The sequence below is a fragment of the Ambystoma mexicanum genome, chromosome 2p (genome assembly GCF_040938575.1).
Source record: "Ambystoma mexicanum isolate Mex_15411 chromosome 2p, UKY_AmexF1_1, whole genome shotgun sequence".
Lineage (NCBI taxonomy): Eukaryota > Metazoa > Chordata > Amphibia > Caudata > Ambystomatidae > Ambystoma > Ambystoma mexicanum.
The window spans coordinates 1328890523-1328913731 of NC_090923.1; the positions used below are offsets into that span (position 1 = coordinate 1328890523).

The following is a 23209-nucleotide window of genomic DNA, read 5'->3' on the forward strand; positions in this document are numbered from 1 at the left end:
CAAGGTGGTTTTCATACAATAAACAGTTCATTTATAAACTTGGTTGACTTGGAAAGGGAAGAAATGGCTCCATGTTTTAGCGTTCACTTTGGTGCATTCAAGTGGATGTTGCCTGTCACATGAACAGAAAAATCCTCCCAGAAAGGAAGTGGCTTGTTGAGAGGAGTCTGGCAATGGCACTGCGATTCTTCAATGAAGAGAACTGTTTTCTGTTGTTCCCTGTCTGCTTATGAAGTCAGGAGGTTTGGAATGCAGTCAATATCAGTTGTTATCTACTACGTGCCAAACATTCTGATTGGCTTAGTGGGGCTCAATACTGACTAGCATTTACGAATACACTTATTATTACCCAATTGAACAGTATTCAATATCTCATCCACGTAAGGTTGTTCCAGGATTCGAACAGTTCTGGGATTCCACTCGGTGCGTGCAGGTTGTGTACAGATGCCTGTGGCGAGTGCCTAACTCGCTGATCCATTTTACTGGCTAATAATTACAATTAATAATTTAATAATGCTAAAACTGACAGCCTATCCAGGGACCTGCTAAGCAAAAGGGCTTTCATCTTCCAACAAAGCAAAACATTGAAATGGTGTTTCAGCATGGTTGCAAGCCAGTAAAATAGCTCAGTGGGTTGAGCACTCGCTGCTGCAATCTGAGCGTGATCAACAGGTCGCAGGTTCGAATCCCGGCAAGGCCAACTCAGCCTTTCATCCTTCCGAGGTCGATAAATGAGTACCAATTTCAGTTGGGTGATATTGTATGTAAATATGCGCTCTGTAAAGCGCTTTGGATTAAGGTGCTATATAATTAACACATCATTATCATTATATAATTCAGGAAATGTATGTGTTCCCCCAACCTCTTTTCCCTGATTTACTAGATCTCGTTTGACTTCAAGACACCAATTTCATAGGTTTGAGTACCATTGGCATAAAAATACAGCATCTGAAAATCATTCTATCTAGAAAGATCTTATATCTTCTCATTCTTTCTCACCTCGTTTTCTTTCTTCTACTGTTATCCTTCCATTTCATCTTCTATAGTTTATGATAATTTTGCATCTAATTTTGTTACAAACATCAAGGATGTTCACTCTTCTTTCTGTTCGATGGATAAGCCAACAATATCTCCTTTTCCGCTTACAATTAATTGTTCCTTTTCTGATTAATAGTGATCCTAATGTTATCTTGGTAATTTCTTGGTCAAAATCTGCATGTTCTCATTCCCTATCTTCTATCATACTTTGTGCCTTTTGGAAAAAATCTCTCTTCAAATTGTCTGTTTTCCAGCTGATTTGTGCAGGCTACTGTTACCCAATAGTGAAGAAATCAAATCTTGATGTTTCTTGCCCTGTTAACTGTCGTCTTATTTCTCTTCTTCAATATCTATCAAAATTGTTAAAAAGTATTGCTCACTCGCAATTATCCAATATTATTATATTTATTCATTTATTGTTATCATTACAATCTGGGTTTAGGGGTGGTCATTTCTACAGAAACGGTGTTATTGGCAGTATCAAATGTTATGATACAGGCTCGTCATCCTAAATTCTCTTCCATTCTAGTACTTCTTGAATTATCATCTGATGTCTGATGTTAACATTGTGGAACACCTTACACTCATGAATTCTTTATCGTCACTTTGGGTAACAGGTTCTGTTCTTGCTTGGTTCGCTTTCTAGCTTTCTCGGTGATCTCGTTCAGTTTCCTGGAAATGTTCTCATTCTTCTTTATGAACATCATTTTACGGTCTTAATCAATGTTCTGTTCTTGGGCCTTTTCTGTTTGCGTTAAATCCTATTCCACTTGCATCTCTTATTCAGTCTTATGGGTTTCAAACAAATGTTTACACTCATGTAGACACATTTTAATTTACAAATTTTACAGGCTCTCTTCATCAGCAATTGTCTTTATGTTTCTCTGCAGTGAAAACATGGATGGCATCTCCCTATTTACACCTAAATCCCACAAGATTGTTGTTTGTTTGTCCCAGTTTTATTTCCACTTGTATATTTAGAATGATCTTCTACTGCACGTAATCTTGGTGTTGAATTCAATTCAATTCAGCATTTAATTTTCAAATTCAAATGTTGCTAGTTACTCATGTTTGTCCATTTCAACTTTACAATACTAAACAGATGTATCCTTTTTCAAGCAACTAAATCTCTCATTCTAACCTTGGTACTTTCACATTTAAATTACTGTTGTTCCTTTTCTGTCAGGCTTCCCAAATAGGTTTTTCTTCCATTGCAATCTGCGTTACATTCTGTCGTTAGGATCGTGTTTAATGTAAATTATACCTCTCATACCTGTCTTACTTGACTCATTTGCACTGGCTCTCTTTAGATTTCACTTTCATTTTTGTATGTATTGTATTTAAATGTTTTCACGGATTTGCACCTATTTACGTTGCTGGGCTGATATCTTTATATCAACCTACCCGCTAGCTGCATTCCAGTTTTCGGGGTTTACATCAAGTCTGATGTCCTCCTTGTGCACCTTCTCGGTTTTCGATCATTCCAACCAGGGGCGTTGCTAGGGGGGGGGCTAAGGGGGCTATAGCCCCTGATCTTTTGGTTGTAGCCCCGGATAGAATCTCAGGAGCTACAGCCAAAAGACTAGCTAGCCCCCAGTCCCAACAGTACCGACATCAGCTTAGCCCCGGGTCTTTTCCAGACCTAGCAACCCCCCTGATTCCAACTCTTAGCTCCTAAACGAAGGTATTCTTTGCCTCTTGATATTCGTCTTTTCATAGCATTATCACAATTTAAGAGGCATCTAAAAGACCATGGGCCTCATTACGACCCAGGCGGTAGGGGGTTAATGGTGCCGGTAGAGCTGCCGGCGCGTTATCCCCCTCCCGCCTCATTATGAGGTCTGCTCGCAGGACCCGCTAAAGACGCTTGGTTCTACGGGTCCCGCGAGCAGACCAGGATGCTAACAACGGGCCCGTCATTAACGGGCCCGTTGTTAGCATCCTCCCCATTCCCTTTGAGCCTTAAGGGGGCTCAAATGGAAATGGGGATGTACTAGGTCCGGGTTCCTTGAATGGGGAAATACTGGGCCCTCCAAGGTCGGAATGTCCTGGTATTTCCCCATTCAAGGAACCCGGACCCGGTACCCGGTACCCAGTATGGGGGTAGCCATGCCGCTAAAAGCGGCATGGCTACCCCCATACTCGGAATGAGGCCCCATGTCTTGTCTTTAGTATTCCTTCTTAGATTATGATATTTCGATTATGGCTGTCTATTTATGTACTTGTGTAGCCATATTAATTAGTTCAGATCTTTTTGTACAGTTGTTTGTAATAATTATGTTCCACAAGTTGGATTAATGAGCTACAGACATACAGTAAATAACATAGATAGGGATATATACTCTTTTTTGGAATGCTCTCCTCATTTCAACTCATTAACCAAGCAAAAAAGAAAGCACATATTCAGCAACTTGATGCTGTGGGATTTTGTAGTGGGGCAGGGCATATTGAAACTTCCACTTTCTAGAACCATATATATGAATATTCTTAGCCCCAATACATATCTGTGTGAATGTATGTTTAGAACTTCAATCTGTTGTCCAAGTGAGTGATGTAGTGGGTCACTGCAAGTTTGGAATGACTCATTCAAAGTTCTTAAAGTTCCTTTTTTCCCCATTGGTTTATTTTACACCAGTTTTCATTTTAGGATTCACAGTAGGTGATAGCTCAGATTTACAGCATGTCTGATTATTGACAACTCACTGTCAGCAATACCAATGAATGCACCAGAGTATCAGAGTGACATTGGATAGGCAGTGAGAGTGAAGCTTAACTTGTCTCTGGCAACACGTGGAACACTGAGGCAAACTGAGCCCCATTGTGGATAGGTACAATTCTAAAATGGTAAAATGGTATGTTGTGTATGATGCCCTCAGTGTCCCTTCTTCGTCTCCTGCGTCATCCTTGTGCAGCATCAGTAGAGGGAATCAAGACGGACATGTATATAGTTGTCCAGACCTAAAGGCAATATCTATGGTCCTACCCCGGTCCCCCATACCCAGCTCTACTGTTATAATCCATCCCTCTGACCTCCACCGGAGACTCAAGGAGGCAGAGAAATGGCTACATCCCGCTGGATCTTCTGGCATGATGTCATAGCAGGTGGGCGGAGCATATAGAAGCCCCTTTAGGGTCCATTTGGATTCCTATGTGAGCCAAACAAAAACATTCAAATCGAGGCCGGGTCTGGATAATTACAGCCAATTTCCATTGAGGGCATGGCTGACGTCCGTGAGTGGCCTTGGAAGTGCCTTGGAATTCGGCCCTTGTGTGGAAGCATGCCAAGAGGGAGGAGAGCGAATATCATTGGCGTCGCAAAGATTTCCACTTCCTAATGTCGTCTCTCTCATAATGTCCTCCTTTGATGCATCATGACGAAGCCACGTTTACTTGTTCCCTATACTGAGATTACTGCTTTTCTCTCCCCCCAGAGCTACTGTTACCGGATTCAGAAGATCCTGGAGCCATACAAGCCAGAATGGTGCAAGACTCATGAGGACTGGTCACTCTACCTCTTTGCCCCTCAAAACCGGTAAGACATTGCCGGTGACTGCCGATGGGAAGGTCCCCATGCCTATCATCCTTGTACCAAAACAAGTGGTCTACATTAAGTAGGGTCGCCCCTATCCATGCCTTCCGCACCCTGGCCATTTCTCTAGCGATCTATTCTGCTTCTATTACTGAAAGCTTCCACCTTTCATCATACAATGTTCCAGTTTTCTCCAGCTAAGTGTGCACTACAGAAATCTCTCCTGTACATGCATGCATACCCTGTTAAGGTAGTCATTGGCCCTCATTACAACCCCGGCGCTAAACCATGGCGCTATTAGCACCGAGTCCGCCATGGTGGAATGGGGAAATACCGCCCCATTCCAAGGTTGGCGGGGCGGTATTTCCCCATTCCACCATGGCCCTTCCCCATTCCCATTTTCGGCCATAGGGCTCAATGGGACTGGGGAAGGCGCTAAGTATGGTACCGCAAATTGCGGTACCGTAATTAGCACCGAGGTCCCTTTGCAGCACCCTACTTTAACGGCTGGTAAAACCAGCCGTTAAGGTCGGGTCCCGCAAAGAGACCTCGTAATCAGGCGTTAAGGGTTTAACGGTGCCGACACCTTTTACGGCGCCGTTAAACCCTTAACGCCAGGGTCGTAATGATCCCCATTGTCTTGTTCTACAATGAGTTGCTAGCACAAAATAAACATGAGCTGCTACTCCATAGCAGCAATAGATACTCTTATGTGTAACTCTGGTTGGTGATAAGCAACAGCACTTGTTAAGTGGTGTAATAATAAGAGCTATACAGTGCTTGGAAATGGTTGAATAGCATGAAGCACTGTATAAAAACACATTGTTATTTTATTCTATTATGATTTTATGTTATTATATTATTATTATTATTATTAACTGTAGCTGTCTAAAGCTTCTTGGACGCGTTCACGTGTCTATGAGGTTCATACAGATTTGCTCAAGGGCATCTCAGAGATCCTCCAGGCCCTGCCAGATTTGCTCCACTTTAGGGCTCCATGAAAGAGGTATAGACATCAAGGTGCAAATCGGAGATGTTCACAGACATTTGGGATTCATTACAGATTTAGTGGAATCCCGCTGGTAAATCCGGCGGGAGGTCATCAAATGGTAATATTTTTACTGGCAGTTTACAAGTGGTGGTAAGTGCTGGAATTCCCCGGTGCTGGTAATACTGTCAATATTTAGTGGTGGGATGCCGTAATTACCGGCAGCTCGGAGCTGCAGGTAAATCCTGCAACCTCACCACCAAACTTGAAGTGTGCTGTTGTGGTAAGGTGGCGCAATGCGCTAATACTGGCACTTTATCACTGCACTGGCGCACCCATAATGAGGCCAATTGTCTGATTGTTTCTTGTGCAAATCAGAGCGAACCAGACCCTATCTCTTCATGTCTGAAACATAACAGACTCAAACAAAATCAATACAAAATGAGGGCTCGGCCCTATTTATTAAAAAAAAGTGTAATTCTGATTGATACTGCACACGAACAGGGTTGAATTATGGACGATTGCATAGACTATTGAATTGTATCACGTGATTCTACATATGGTATTGGCAGCTAAGGGATCATTAGTTCATGCTTCTTGCGAGCATAGCCCTTAGAGATGAAGGACAGGTTATGCTCGGATGCTTTCTAAAGCATCAGCCACTTAAAGGGATTGCTTCTTGGATGAGAGTGGATAGGATGTTCACATTTCAGTTAACAAGACCCAGTTATGGATCATTTTGAAGTCTTTGCTAAAAGCAAATGGCATTCAGGCTTTTCTGCCGCTGACCAGCTTTCGAAGCAGCATGTTGTGGGATTTTAAGTTATGTTTCGCTCATTGATCTTTGTTTTCTCTCCTTCCTTCTTCAGGTTTCGTGCCATGTGTCAGAAGGTTATCACCCACAAGATGTTTGACCACGTAGTCCTGGTCTTCATCTTCCTGAACTGCATCACCATTGCCTTGGAGAGACCAGATATCGACATTAACAGCACGGTGCGTACACGGCGTGTTGGACCTAAACTCTCTTGCATTCATTCAGAATAGGGTTTCTGGTGAAGAAGGCAAAGGATCTACATCCCAGTGCAGCCTTATGCTAAACCAAGATCTGTCTCCACTTAACATGGCGACCACAGAAGAGAAGATCCTAAACACAGGAGGAAATACTGTCAAATATGGGGGATAGTATGTCTTTCATTATCCATTAAGAATTCTTCAACCTCATAGCACCAAGCGTTCGTTGACACTGCCATTCTCCTCATTTCACTGACCCTCCATAACTGATACAAGGACCCAAAAAGTGCCCCTAATGGGCACTCAAATCACATGTAGAGCGTCAGAAGTTTAAATTGATGAAATTCGTTAGCTGCTCCCGCCAAATGTTTTGCATGATAAGGATTGTTTGAAACAGGAATATATCTGCTTGGATCCAATAAATCTAAGCAGTAGCGGCTGGTGATCATTTTTAATTGGAAGCGCCTAAGGAATGTGCATGAGTAACTACGTGTCGAAGGGGAGCCCCAACCAACAAAGAGGGGTTTGGCAGATTCTCCTTTCATAAAGGTATTTGAAATAATGCGTTACAATGGTTCATTGTACATCTAACGTTCAGTGAAAAATTGGGTAAAAAGCCAATTAACAATCGTTTTTGTAGGGTAATAAATTAACTCAAAATATCCAGGAGCATTTTCTTATACATTTTCATGATGCCTTTGCACACAATATATGCCAGTATTCTGGCAGTGAAACAAAACAGTGTCATGCTGGTTGAGCCAATATATGTCATTATCGCTACATAAGACCATACTCCAGTTTGTTTCATCTGTAATGCTAGTAATGATGGTGTATGGAAACATGTTCATGCCACCTGCACCAATATATGGGCAAAATGCACAATAAGAACACTCTTCATATTGGCTTTCCCCATAATGTCAGCAATAAATAATGCCATACAGCTTTAAGAAAACAAGTCCCTCAGTGCAGCATCGATACAGGCCACTATTCCCACATATGAACACTCATAATGTTGACTTTGCCTATAATGTCAATAATAAATAATGCACCGTCAGGCTAACAAAACATGTCCATGCTGGCTGAGCCAATACAGGCCTGTTTTATATACATTAGAAAACGTATCACGTTGGCTTTGCCCATAATGACAGTAAAAATGCTATGCCCCAGTAAGAAAACATGTCCATACTGGCTGCACCAAAGTAGGCCAGTATCCCCACATAACAGCATTCATCACGTTCACTTTACCCATAATATCAATGAAAAGCATCACTGCAGTATGTACCTAGCAGTGAAGCAGCATTTTGCAATTTTTTATGCACACTCCAGAGGAAATGCAATTTAGATCACTTGACTCCATTAAATGAGTATCAGATTGTGAACCCACAAATGACCATCACATAGCTCAGCAGTTGCACAGATATGGAAGATCAGATCAGCATTGCATTTGATTATTTGTAAAAAAAAAAAATGTTTATTTTATTGTGTTAACCTTTCAAAATATTCCTTTTCTCTATTAAAGCGCAATGTTTTGTGATTTAAAGTTCAAGCTGGAGCAGCATTTTGTGAGCCGACCTGCTAGTAGATGCCGGCATCATTCTGGGGTCACCCAAACAGAGAGATGAAAGTAGGGGATCACTAGTGATCAGCCGACAGGAGTTACTCTCTGCCTGAGTGGGGTGCTTATGAGCTGCAGGAGAGCTCCCAGGTTTGTCAGGATGGGTCCCTGCATTCATGCTCCCTGGGGGAAGGAGCCAAAACCATCTGAATTCTGTCCCACCAATGTTGATTGTGTTTTATACACAACAGCCAAGACAATGATGATGCATGACCTGATGTAGGAGCACACACATGCAGAGTCACTGCCCCTCTGCCGCATAACCTCCGTCTGCGTCCCTGTATGGGTGGAGTGGCAAATATTGCATCAATTAGAAAGGAGAGGGATGAGGAGTTGCTGGGGAGGGTGGGTTGGAGCACAGGTAGCATCTGCATGATGATTGGGAGCACCGAAAAAATAAATGTGTGTAAGTAACATGCTGCACCCGCAAGCACTCAGTGCTGCCCACTTTAAGATGCCGCCCTAGACAAGGGTCTAGTTTGCCTAGTGCTATTACCGGCTCTGCTTCCGTATTAGAGAAGTGAAGAGCTAACCTATTTATGAATTGAAGAGGTCAAGAGCCTTACGGTGATCAAGAACATATAAAACACTATTGTAAGTTCCTTTTTAAAGGAAGTACTGAAAGTTTGCATGATTTTGATTCTGGAGTTTGAGCCACAATTAGCGGATGAGTAGTGCATGTCCCTCGACTGGCTAGGGTTAGACCATGTCCACTCCTATGCTTGCCACAGCCAGTGGCAGCATCAGCCACTGGCTGTGAGGCTGAAGCCCCACTCCCAAACCGAGGAGGTTTCGGGCAGAAGACAGCATTCTGCAATGATTCTCAGCCATGTGCCGATGGGTGACAGCGCGACAACAAGATCTCTCATGGATCTTCTCTTTACCCTCTTTTTGAAACTGTCCTCCAGCCCCCTCAATATTTGCAGGCTGGCTCCACCCTTTTAAGGGGGCTCCACCTACTGGCTCCAGTTTCACGCTATCATTTGCAGGGGAGCAGCCACTCAGCCCACACCTGCCTAGACCAAGTAGGGAAACCTTTTATGGGTCACCCACATACACTTTTTGGGTCAGTCATGAGTTGTTAATAAGGCCTGGCTGGTGAAAGTAGGTTTGCTCAGAAATGACTCCACAGTTTTGACCAGCCAGTTGATGAAATAAAAAAATGTACTTTTTATTCTGCCATTTAAAATTGCGGTGTATTTACAGATAGCTAAACAGAGAAAATGGTCTTCCAAGGGGGTATACAATGTAACCATGAATTAGATCAACAGCTGAAACACAAACTGCGCTGAGAATGAACATAAATGGCAACATGTCCCAATCCATTCAGAAGATGCTAGTCCAGTCCATGTTTTAACTTTGATCTCTGGTAGTTGCATTCCCAGATCGCTCCTTTATAAACTCAGGACTACAAGTCCCAGAATCCAAAATTAGAGACAGGCTTGGACTAATGAAGGCACTGACCTCTGAACACGTATCCCAATAACCATCCACCCTGTCAGAAAATAAGACCACGAGATATTTTGCAAGGATAACAAAGTTTATATAATATTGTATATGTAAGCAAAGAACTCTGCTGCCCAAGAGCGCTCTGCCAAAAATTACACGGGCAGCACACAAAAAAGCCCAAACTCATCATCGATGACATCATCACATAGGGTCGAAAATCACATCGCTGATTGGGGTGGATGGGTGGCACGGCCTGCTCTATTGGGGATGCCAAGCGCTAATTGGCTGATGTCTCCCTGTCGATCTTGGCACACGTCGGTCAGCTGGGCTCATCCTCGTGGTGAAGGTCAGAGTACACATTAGACACACTCTATCTAAACTAAACTAAACAAGAACCCATTACTTATAAATCATTGCAGACACCTGAACATCAAATGAAAGGGATGCCTAAAAGAAAAGAACATAATATATGGGCATATGGACTCTTACATTTGGGGCCCTTGTTAATACCACAGTTCCCGCACCCAAGTTTCTCCCCTGGGGGTTTGATCTATCGTCTACCTTCCCTGGTGCCTCATGATACAAGAAGACGTGTGTTGTTATTAGAGAGATATACAGTTCTGGGTAATCTGGAATTATGAGGATCAGAGGGCCGGAGACCCATTGGTATGTGGAGAGATAGGGGGTCAGGGCAGAATGGTTTGGTGGGCTTTGGTCTGGCAGGGTGGAGGTCAGGAGCACGCTGGCAGTTTAGTGGAGGCAGATGGACACAGTGCGGGGGCCTGGTAAAATCTCAAGCTCTTCGCAGAGCGAATTCCTGACAACTGATACTAAGTAGTTGCAACATTGAAAGGACAGGGAACGGATGGACTTCCGTGGGAATAAGGTGCGTGCGTAGCTGGCCTGGAGTGCTAAAAACTTGGCCCCTCTGGGTGAGACTGGAAACACGAGTGCGGCAGCCTCACAGAGCAGTGGTTTTTGGGCCTAGTAAGAAATGGAGTCTGGGCGCAGTACAAAATGGAGTCTTAGTGATGAGACGTGGGAGATATTATTCTTCTAATTTTCTATGTTATAAGGCTCTCTACACGTACCGTGGGGGTGGGGGTTTCTCTCTCCTTGGCTTTGATGGGGTTTGCTCACCTTACCTGCGGCTAGGGGGGGCGGGATAGGACCAGTTCCTTCCCAGCACTGGCTTCTCCCAACTGGAATAGGGCATGTTGGCATTTATGAACGAATAGTGCAGAAGTCCGACACTGATATGCATGTATGAGCTGGGAATGGGGAAAATATTTTTGGGTAGAACTGTATTTTAGCGTAATCACTTTCAGTCTACCTTTTTGGATGTGTAGCAAGGACCCTGTATTTTTTTTAACACATTTTGATGTATTTTAAAGCCATTGAATACTGCATACAAATATATTTGTATTTTCAGTGATGGTACAACATATCGATGACCTCATCCTTTTTGGCATATGTTAATCAATGAAGGGCTGTGCACAGATTAGGGTTAGGAGGCTGCACCCCTTTTTTGGTTTTGAAAAGCCTAAAGAGTCCCATATTTTCAGCCATTTTTCTGACAGTAGAGAATTCTCAATAGATTCTTAATTTGTCCCTGAATCTCCCTGGACAGGACAATATGCCGCAATATTTGCATTTATTTTCAATGTTACTAAGCATTCATGTGCATAGTATATTTGCACCGATTGCACTGAGGATGTAGAGTGCAGTGTTGCCTGATTTCGCGGCACTCGTGAGACGGTAGGCCTGGGGTGAGACGGTAGCTGTTGAACCAGGAGAAGGAATTAACATATTGTGTTAGGCGCTTAATTATGCAGCGCCGCTCAAGTGTCTTATCTAGGAAAGAGGTGCAATTATTCACAACTGGAGACCAGCTGCTCTTCACAGTCCTGTGTTTACTCCCCCTTGAGCCCCCGCCTCTGTGATTAGAGAACAACAGCTCAATGGCATATAAGTGGCGCCTTAGCGAATTAAGGGATGGGAACTGAGTCCTGCTGAGGAAATTCATCGAATGCAAAAATCCCACTTCCGCCCCTAAAATATTTGGCCAGGTTAGCATGTCGCAATGCGTGCGCATTGAACCGGGTTGCACGATGGGCGCCTCATCACATTTTCAATGTCAGACATTATTCCAGTCTAAATCTCTCCTATTTCTATATCTCATTCACTAACTACGTCTTGGCATTGAGCGCAGTGCTCATTTCCTGCTTTCTTCCCCTCATGCACCAATCTATCGGAACCGTCACGGCACCTACACTTCTTCCCTGGATGTGGACGATGCAAAGACGCATTGTGTATACACCCGAAATCCCAGCCGATCTAGCAGCACCACTCCCACAAGCCGTTCCTCCGCTTCACCAGCACGGGATGATCATTCATAGTAGTTCACAGTGGCCCTCATTATGAACATTCCGGTCTGGAAAAAGGTGCCGGTAACAATGATTACCGGCATCTTTTCCGGACCGGCAGACTCTGAATTTGCCGGTATGCGCTGTGTACTACTGGCAGGCCTGACCTGCCGGTAGTTCAGTCCCCTAACGGCAGATCATTCACTGAAGCACCGGCACCGTTAACTTCAGTGCTGCGCCCGTAATATCCTGGTAATACCAAGTTATAGGGCTGGGGAAACAGTAAGCTGAGGTTGCTGGTAAGCCGCTGGTACTACCGGCAGCTTACTGGCAACCTTGTAACTAGGTCCAATGTCTTTACTCCCATTAGGTGTAAACCCTCTTGATTATCCTCTCAATTTTCAAGATTTTTCTACCAACCAGGTGCCAAATTTCCAAATACTTCTGTAGTATAATCCATCAAAGGCCTCACTTTACAAATTCACCAGCTGCTAAAAATTGGACATGATCCTATTACATAATTGTTCCGAAAGGTCTATCTTCCGCTGTGCACAATGGCCACTTTCAAATAAAAGTTGAAATGATACGCAAAATCATACTTGAATTGAACATATTCACTGTCTTTGTGCTGAGCGAGGCGAACTTTTGACACTGATGTTTGATTTTTTTTCACCACCTCCCTGTATTTTTGTTATCCTTAGAATCAGTTCTAGCTGTCTCCTGAACCAAAACACAACATCTTGTGCATAAAAACTCACTTTAGATCCCGTTCCCAAATGCACCCCCGTGAAATTCTCAATGATAACACTGAATGTGAATAGAAACGAATAATAAAAAAGGATCAGACATGTTACACTAAAGAATTCCATTTCCCATCTCACACTCCTCGCGCAGTTCATTGTTGACTGACTCAGCACAGTCTAGCCCCCCAAAATCCCTCAGATGCATTGATTCACATTCCGTCTGGCACTCAGTTCCTGCCAGACCATCTGGTCATTAATTCAATTTCAATAAACATGGTTCACTCAATTTTCCATGTAGCATCGTTCACTTTTTACAACACTCTGACGACCTGGTCCAGATCTGCTGGATTATCTGGAACCAATCCCTGAATAGTTTGTTCTCCAGAAAGAATGAGAGTTCCATAATCTTTTAGAGAGTAAACTCAATTGCCGGATGTCTGTAAAAGCCACACACCAATGCAGTCTTCCTTCTCATGAGAATCGGCATCACCACACCCCTTAGACCAACCAGAAGTAAATATTCCTGGCGGTGTTACCAGAGGTGCCAGAGATCTGCTTATTGAATGATGGATCTGGCAATAGGTTAGATATATGATACCATAAGAGTTTTTGTTTAGATATTTCATGAGTATTGCCTCAATTAAAAGTGAGATGAGTATGGAGACAGAGGAACCAGGGGATGCAGAAAGTAATCATTCTTCAGTCAGTTAAACTATCAGGGGAGAGATGCATGTTAAGAGTAGGAGGCGAGATTGACAAACATTGGGAGGGTGAGCAGGTTCATCATCTGCTCCTGGAGGAAACAGGTTAAAGGCAATTGTTGTGGTTTTGAGGTTGTGCATGTGGTGATGCGTACCATGGCCCTATTTCTTCAGTTACATTTGGCTTCTGGCATTGGTACGAGGTTCATTCATCGTCAGGATTTTGCTGCTGATTTCTGGCCGACAAATTTCATCAAAAAATATAGGGGGAGGTAAAAGGATATAAGTGGTAGGGTTGGGTGGGTTATAGGCAGTAAATAACTGGGAAACAGGGGATTGCGGGTGGTCCCGTAATCTCTGATGATCTAGCAGCACCACTCTCACACGCCGTTGCTCAGATTCACCAGCACGGGATGATCATTCATAGTAGTACGCAAATAAAATAAAAAAATCGGTGGCAAAAAAACTCTACGAAGGAAAAACCTAGTGATGGAATGGCATAGGACCCTGGCATCTATTCCAAAACTCTCATTTAATCATCACATTAGCTCTTTTAGAATCAGAATGAGGACTCTAGCAAGAATATGATGTTGGAAAGGCCTGCATGGGTGGTGTATTCCAGGGTGTCTACATTTTCCAAATACATCCAGATTCTCCACAGCCCAGGAATCCCCTGGAAGTCTGTACCCCTGCTTTGCTGTGAATCTAATGCCTCCTTCTGTTTTTTTCATGTTTTACAGGAGCGGATTTTTCTCAGCGTCTCGAATTACATTTTCACTGCAATCTTTGTTGCCGAGATGACGGTGAAGGTGATTTTCTGGCTTACTCTTGCTAACCAAAAAGTGTCGGGATAATATTGCTGTAATGCAGCTTCTATAGATTAACAAGCATGCTCTGTATGAATAATGCTGGACGTAATGTTAGTTTATCTTGCCTGCATTGAGTTATGGGACTTTAATATAACAAAACCTTTTCTGCCAAATTGCGGCATACTGGCTTCACTCAACTATTGCCACATTGATTTGTGATTTTTAACTAGCACCTTTGGTCGCCTAAAAACTCTGAGATTTTTAAATTGCACCTTTGGTTACCTAAGGCCCTGAAATGTTTGAATAGCATCGTTGGTTGCCTGAGGCCCTGTTATTTTGAAATGGTATCTTTGGTCGCCCATGCCTGTGATTTTTAAATTACATCTTTAAATTCTGTGATTGTTTAACTGCAACTTTGGCCGCCTATGGCCTTGTGATTCTTAAAATGTACTGTTTGAATGCCAGGGCTATTAAATAGTGGAGCTATACAGTCTTACAATCTATAACATGGTAACATCCACAGTCATGCTTCATAGTGGTGGGCAAAGGAGCATCCATGCTGGATATAGAGGTGGCTATCGTTGGGCATACAAAGCCCAGAGGATTAGATACCCATAGAGCTATAGCCTCTATGATTGTGGTTATGCAGCCACTTGAATGCTGGGTATTTATGTATTCACAATCTCAAACGTTGAATGCACTTGTTTCTGCAACTTGTGTAGGAGACAGTACTCCAATCTTTGTGTGCTCTGTTCTGGTGAAGCTCCAGTGATATGGAGTCTGTACAAAATTGTACATCCAGGAACATCACTACACGCACGGGCACTTTCACATCTGGCCAGTACATATGGAAATTACTTTAGATGCAATGAATATAGTGCTGACATGCATGAGATTGTAACTTGAACCGCAGTGGTTCATATGCTTGAAGTCATTATTGAGGTGTGTTGCAGAGGACACACTGAGGGCATTGAATCTTGAGCCTGAAGTTGAACTTCTTTTAGGAATAGTTATTAATTTCTCACTATTGGTTGGCTTCCAAAGGCTTGCAATTCTAGGGGCATATGATCATTTGACATGGAAGGAGACAGGGAGTATTGAAGCCTTAGCATTTTCATTGTCATTACAGGTGGTAGCCCTGGGTTTTTTCTCTGGAGAAAATGCCTACCTACAGAGCAGCTGGAACATCCTGGATGGTGTCCTCGTCTTCGTATCCATCATCGACATCATCGTCTCCTTGGCATCTGCTGGTGGAAATAAGATTCTGGGGATTCTTCGCGTCCTAAGATTGCTGCGGACCTTGCGCCCATTAAGGTACCTTTCCGAACCATTTGAAGGATGAACAGAAAAGAAACCCTCAAAATCATCTGCTAGCAAATGTTCAATATTTTCCGAACATGAGTTTGTTTGATGTTTTTCAATATGAAAGTCTTAAACGCTTCCATGAAAGCCCATTATTTTGAATGTTTAAAGGGTTTATTTTGTACTAATGGAAAAGCTTGTTTTCACAGGCTAATGTGCACAAAGATAGACATGTTCATAGTGTAAATATATTATGTGGTGTATTTTAAGAAAATATATGTTAATAGAACAAAAAAAGTTTGTAAACGATCTTGCTCCTTTTACTTGGAGTAGTAGTAACCTCAAACAAAATCACTCTGAATCTGTTGAAAGATCATATAGTGAATTGTTGTATCTGGTCCTCATTGTCTTGGAGTCCACTGACACGTTTTGGAATCAAATACATATTGTTGAGGGATGTCAGAGTAATATAATTCACATGCAGCATGATTCCCTTCATGCAACTTGAAGTATGCTGTTAAAGTGGTATCCCTGTTTTGGTCCTTTTCTTCAGTTAATTGTATGTTATCATTGTTGAAATACATTTTGCTTGCCTGCAAGATGAACGTGAAGCTTTATTATTGTATGCGTAAGGCAACAGCTCCCTCTAGTGGTGGTAGCAAGTGAATCAGGCGCATGGAGGCTTCGGAGAAACAAACATCTGGCCTTTTATTATATATACTATGATAGTAAGTTATATCGCACCACATGCCAAGACACGCCACTCTAATGCACTTGGCCAAAATGTGCTTGTGAGAATAACACAATTGACAATATGTATGGGCACACAGAGTAGGAAGGTTTGTCTTTGCTAACAAAGCATATGTTGTTAGCAGTCAAAAATGTAGATTTTGATTAAAAGAATAAAATTGCATAAACGGATTAATTAATTTCTCCAACTATGATATGATATTTTATTTGAATCACACTCGTACACAAGTGTTTCAGAGAGCGACAAGGCAAGGGAGGGGAACAAGGGAGAACAAAACAACGATCTTACTAGGCCCAGTGACATTGAGAACGTGCAAGTGCCTGGGGAAGGTAAGGGAAAGGGGAAAAGTGCATGGGAGGGGAAGAGTGGAAAGTGCGGAGCAGAGGATAGACATATAAATAATAATAATACAGAATAAAATAGATAATGGAGCAAAAAGGAGTAACTATGCATATGTCTCCCTACATCAACGTCTAGTTGTGTCATAAAGAATGCATTCCCTTCCCAAACAGGAAATCAATTACAAAAGGATAGTGGCACTTATGAGAACTCTTAAACCAGTAGTAAGTTTCATGATACCCCCGTTTTTCTTTTCCCTGACCAGTTTATTTGTCCCTTAAATGTATCTAGTCGAGAGCAGCTGCCCACTAAGATTCATCACCAAATTTGTGTAGGAGCTTAGGAGACTGAAGTGGCTTGAGGCTGATGCTGCAGGGACTGTTGGTAACTGTTCAGCTCTGTGGCGTGTCAGAGACGCGTCTGCCACTGCTGCTGCATCATTGGTCGAAGTGAACTGTTCTGACTGCCACTCTGCATGCCTATCCTGACCGGCAGATTCTGGCAGCACCATCTATGGAAAAAGCCTTCCATCTGAAGGTCTCAGGGTCCAGCTAAGCCTTTAGGTTGACTAGAAGTTGATAAAATTCACCTCTTTTTGGTGACTCTCAGAAGCTAGTGGAAGCCATATCTAATGGAGTTTCCACTAACAAGACTTTTAAAAAGCCAAAACAATCAACCCATGTCCATGCAGAGCCAGGAACATGGAGGCCAACTAGCCAGGCCTCCATGGTATCCATCTGTTTAACCTTAAAGGGATTTGGGTGAAGACCTGGTACTGCCAAACATCACAGATGGACATTCCATTAGACGTAATTTTTCTAGTATACTTGGTCTCTCGCTTGCTTTAGGAGGCCGTGTGCAAAGGTTATGCTCTGTATAAATGAACTGTCATGTAAGGTAAAGTGTCCTTGTATAGCACGTATCTGTCATTTTGGGGGCCTTATGGGGTGTAGTTCCTCCAAAAAAGTGGGTGGTACGAGAATTAGTTGGGTATATGGAGAGGCATGTGTGAAACCTGTGATGCTGATGAGTGTAGTACCATCATACAGGCACAGGGGGCTTGGGTACCTGCCCGAGTCCTCTGTGCCTGTATGATGGTACTTTGCTTTGTGTTAGTACCACTTGGGGTTGTGTTTTTGTCTGGAGGGGAGAACCCAAGATTGAATAACAACTAGCACTGGGACAACAGGAATCTGTTGCAAAGCAAGGAGTATATGATAGGGTTAAAGATGCTGTGGGCAGGGCAGTGAACTGTGTGCGTCTCTACTATGTGATGGAGTTTGGTGTTAGCTGGTGCAAGGCTACTCTTTGTGTGGACGGGGGGGCGGTCTGAGAATGTATTGTATGGGTGCTAGTAGATTGGAATGTCAGACAGTCATTTTGGAGAGGTAGAGTATGTTTGGGGACTCTGTATGAGTCCTGTTATTGGAGTTCAGGGCTAGGATGAACCAGTAGAAGTTCAGTCTGCCTCCAGGCTGAATGTTGAGGTTCTGTAGTGTTTTTATTTGCCGTATGGTGTGCTCTTGCTGTTTTTAGGGAGATTTGGGATAACTCACCGAACTAAGTCTGTTTAATTAATTTGCTCCTTTGTTCCCTGGCCAAAACCCATGCCTGTGCGAAACATGATGCAGCGATCTAGACCTCAATATTACCTTCTCCAAGGAAGTCAAATGTCCTTCAAGGAACTCCCGGCACATTACCACTGACGTAGCAATGGTTAAGCAAAGGCAAGGAACTAGAGTGGGTTCCATCCACACTACCTAGTGCCTGTGGGTCTTTCATCCCTCAGGTGTGTGCATATTAGTTTGCAGCTGGGAAGGGCAACCACAATCCGGACTAGTAGGCTCTAGAAGTCTTTATCCGTTGCCCCCTCCCATCCCCTAGAAGCAACGCGCAGAGAATGACGCCACAGCACTGAGATCGTCAATTCGCAGACTAAATGTGCCAACGTGAGCTGCAATTGCCAGGGAGACCGGGAGACAGCAGATAGCAGAGGGTGGGCCAGGGCAAGATGAGGCAGAACACTCAGTCATTGCCGCATTCACCGGGGAGCCTCAGTTTCTAATTAAATGTAATTAAATTGGCTGCCGCTCCATGAGAGCAGAAGAGAAGTCAGCACATGAGACATATGTGATGGCGCCAAAGTCTGGCTCACAACATGTGTGCCAGTGGCATCAGCTGGGACACTAACTTTCCTCTGTCTGCCTGAATTCAACCCTTTATAATCCGTCTCTTGTTGTCATTCTCTTTCTCTTTAACTATCATTATTTCTACCTCTCACCCACACAATCTCTTATCCACTTTGCAATTCCTTGTTGCATTGTACTTCTTTGCTCTTTCGTTCACCCCAAATTATTCTGTCTCTCTCTCCTGAAAGTGTTTTCCTCTTTATCAATGTGCCTGGTTCTCTTACTGATTTAGCGCTGCTCTTTCTGCCACCTACTCTATTTTGCTGCAGCTATTTCACCGGATCTATGTGATCACTGCGACCACACAAAATTGCGACGGCCGAAAATGCAGACTTTCTTTTTTTTTTTTAAATGAAACCGCCTTTACACCACATAGATATGCAGGGGGAGACTCCCTGTAGCCCCCCCCCCATATTACTATAATAGCCCATACCCCCCACATATATATTTGGTGTAAAGGGGGTTTTAAAAAAAAAAGCAATCGGGCATTTTTGCCGTCGCAATTGGGAGGGCGACATTTTGTTCCTTCTTTTGCTATCTTCTTTATCAGTTCACATCCTCTTCTCTCTGCTTGTGCTCGTAAAGGTGGGGAGATCCCCTTTAAATGAGGGAATCAGTCATAATTGCCCTCATTACGGGTTTGGTAGTAATTCGGCAGTAAATCTGTCAAATTACTGCCAAAATCATTTACTGTTACCGCCACTTGATCCGTGGATTTACCAGGGGATTACAAGTGGTGGTAATTCCCAATTTTGTAAAACCTTAGGACTCCCAGGGACGTTTTGTTGCATTCACTGAATGTTAAATATGCCAATTCTTGGAGGTAAAATGGCGGATTTACTTTCAACTTGTTGCTGGAGGCAAATCCTCCGCTTTACTGCCCAATTTATAATTCTGTGGTGCAGGAAATCAGGCAGTAATTACGTTACAACCAGAAAAGTGGCCGTAATTAATGACCAACAGCCTCATTACGACCCAGGCGGTAAGGGGTTAACGGCAGCGTTAACAGCGCCGACCCTTACCGCCTGAGTACGAGGTCCCTTAGCGCCATGGCGCTTTTAACACCTGCTTTTAGCAGGTGTTAAAATCCATGGCGCTAAGGGACCATGGAGTTAATTACGCCACCGTAATTTACGGTGGCTTAATTAACGCCTTCCCCACTCCCATTATACCCTATGGGGCAAAAATGGGAATGGGGAAGGGTAAATGGGGATTGGGGACTTACCGCCCCGCCAAGGTCGGAATGGGGCGGTAAGTCCGCCAACCACCATGGCGTAAACGTAGTTTACGCCATGGTGGTAAAGTCACGGCCCAGGCGGTAACTTACCGCCTGGGTCGTAATGAGGCCCCAACACTTTTTTACCGCACTGACATACTTGTAATGAGGCCAGGGTGTGGTCGTATTGGCCCCTCGGCCTTTTGGCCCGTGGCCAGGGAGAAATCGTCCCTGAGGAGTTGGGGCCGGTTTCTGGCCATGCCTGGGCTGGTTTGGAAGAAAAAAAATAGATTTTTTTTTTTTTTCCAAAAAGCCTTTCATCCTTCTTGGGTCGATAAATGAGTACCACCACAGGTTGGGTGATATTGTATGCATATTTCTTCTATAAAAAAAAGAGCTTAAGCGTAAGTGCTATACAATAACATTGGGGGTCATTACGAGGTTGGAGGTAAGGAATTACCGGCACCGGTAAGGGTGCCGATGTCGGTAATCCCTTACCTCCATATTCCGAGTTCCCTTTGCAGGTCCTTCCTTACCTCCTGCTTTTAGCAGGAGGTAAGTACAGGACCCGCAAAGGTACCTTGGAGGTAATTACGGTACCGTAATTTACGGTGCCATAATTACCTCCTTCCCCATTCCCATTGAGCCCTATGGGGCAGAAATGGGAATGGGGAAGGGCAAAAGGTGAATGGGGAATTACCGGTCCCTCCAACCCTGGAATGGACCGGTAATTACTCCATTCACCATGCCGGATTTGGGACGGTTTCGGAGGCAACCATGGAGCTAATTACTCCATGGTTAGCTCCAAACCCGGAATGAGGCCCATTATCATTTGGCCTTGGACGTCTGCTTGGATTCACAGTAATTTAGTGTACTTAGGGACAATGCTATTTGATGCCACTTCCTGTTTTGTCAAGGGGTGAAAGGTTGTGTTTCATCGCTTCCCAGGATGTCACTGTGAGGTCAAAGGACATAACTTCTGGTGCTGTCATCAGAGGTCAAGGGTCGTGAGGCGAGGGGTGGGCCACTTTTTTGAGGCGAGGGGTGGGCCCTTTTTTTGGGTGACCGGGCCTATTTCTTGTCCCAGTCCGACCCTGAATGAGGCTGAGTCTTACTCATTTTGGTTAGAGCAAAGCATTTATTACCAGGTAATATTTCCATGAAGCGAAGTACTCAGGCACTGCAGGACAAAGTCACAAAGGAGTTTCCGACACTGCACCACTACTTCAGTGAAGGCTCACTTTCACGATAAATATATGAGTGGAAAAGAAGGTTTCATAAAGAGAAGAGGATTCCTGCCACAAAGAGGTCAAGTCTGTCGAAGGCCATTCCCGGGGCAAAATGACCACCGACCATTACCACCGTCTTTGGCTTTGCCCACTTAGCATGGTTTCATGGCCTAGTGGGTAGGACTGGCAGGATAGCTCAGGGACCATGGGCCTCATTCATTTGTTGGGCAGTATTCCATCTGTAAATCCGCAAGAACCGCCCAACAGAATTACTGTTAATGCCACTTGGTCCAGTGAAATTAACGCTGGATTACAAGTGGTGTTGGTGGAGTAAATCCCCATTTTGTCAGAGTCAATTGGACTCTATGGGCTTTTTCAGTGGAATTAGCGTCGGTGGAATTACCACTGCAGTAATTACACCGATTTTGCCAAATTTTGGGCAGAAAGTGGGAGGAATTACCTCCAGCATTGTGCTGGAGGTAAATACCCAAATTCAGGGCCATACTTGCAGTATGGCGGTGTGGGAAAAGTGGTGGTAATTCTGTTACCATCCATTTTTCCCACACTGCCATAGTTGTAATGAGCCTTAATGTGCTTGGCTTGGCAAGAAATGTAGAGAAGCACAGGTTAGAATCCTGGTCCCATGCTTGGAGGCCAGTATCCTCCACTAAGCGAGATATAAAAGCTAAACTTATTTAATGTATTTATATCACATGGATCGGGGTATTTGGCAAAGTGCCCACTAGGCATGCCCTGTGGCCATACCCAGGAGGCACTGTAAATATGAGAGTGTATAGCATTAAATACCTTTAAAAATCAGTGAAAAACCTTTTGTCAAAGGAGAGTTATGGATATGTTCCAATGACGAAACGTTCTTAAAGGGACCGTATGTTAGGTTTACCTTTAAGAATTCAGTGAAAAACTTTGTTAAAGGGATTTAGGAATGCATAATATCAAAATCCCCCATTTCTGGTTCCTTAATAATCATCACTGGGCCACCATTATCATAAACAACCGCAACGCAGCATGCAACAGTATATCTGTCATCACTCGGCCAGTGGGCCCATGCATATACCTGGTAACATGATAAGACCCTCCCTCCGTTCTCTCGAACCAGCGGTGGACAATCCTATTGGGAAATCTGGAGATTTCCGTAGGCTTCTGTACCCTGGGCCTCTTTTGTGTGGTAGTTCTACATTATCCCATAGGAAAAATGGTAGGTATTGCTGAAAATGTGTAAGACGGCCACTTTGAAAATTATTTCCAGGGCCTCTTTGGCTCCTAATCCTCCCTGTCTCGAACCAGGATGACAAGGGGTTAAATCAGTGAGTCAGTGAATCTAAAAAAACAGATCACGGAAAAAACAAAATGTCAGCCCTCTGCAAGCGATTCTGGGATGTGAGAGCATTCTCTGGGGCCTGGTAGAATGCGTGTTCTCAAACAGATACTCTAAAGTCCACAGAGAGCCACTGCGTTGGCACATGGAATGAGCACTCAGGCATCCACAGCCAGCGTCCCTGCGTTGCTGCTCTGAAAACTGCCCCACTTACCCACGAGCGAAGCCGTCGCCCCTTCCTGGTGCGCACGTTTCTATAGCGTGTAGCACGAAGTAAATGACCAATAATCATTTTCTTTCTGATTCTCAATGCACCAATTCGAGATGAGTGTATGGCTGGACTGGATCAGAAATAGGCCAGGCCACTGAGATGGCTATAGCAAGGTTTGAAATGACAACTCCAGCTGCTGGCATTTTTCCAATACATCCAAAACAACAACAGCATTACATACTTCTTTTTTTTGTTTTTTGTTTTTTAAATGTTGCTGGTGTCAATTTTATATTGTATTAATAGATTTGATGTGGAACTGATGTATTCCACTTTATTCAGGCCAAACACATCATGTTGAATTGCCCTACACTTAGGAAGATTTCAGTC

At 43.6% G+C, this 23209-nt stretch overlaps 1 protein-coding gene across 4 annotated transcripts in view; it reads left to right on the top strand.

The window, feature by feature from the left end:
* Window positions 1–23209, top strand: part of LOC138567460 (voltage-dependent T-type calcium channel subunit alpha-1H-like) — a 1148189-nt gene that overhangs the window by 808042 nt on the left and 316938 nt on the right. For all 4 annotated transcript variants that reach the window (XM_069645666.1, XM_069645668.1, XM_069645670.1 and 1 more), the window contains exons 16-19: window positions 4470–4570; window positions 6425–6548; window positions 14181–14249; window positions 15379–15563. In XM_069645666.1, the coding sequence (XP_069501767.1) occupies window positions 4470–4570; window positions 6425–6548; window positions 14181–14249; window positions 15379–15563 (479 nt within the window). The remainder of the gene's footprint in view (window positions 1–4469; window positions 4571–6424; window positions 6549–14180; window positions 14250–15378; window positions 15564–23209) is intronic.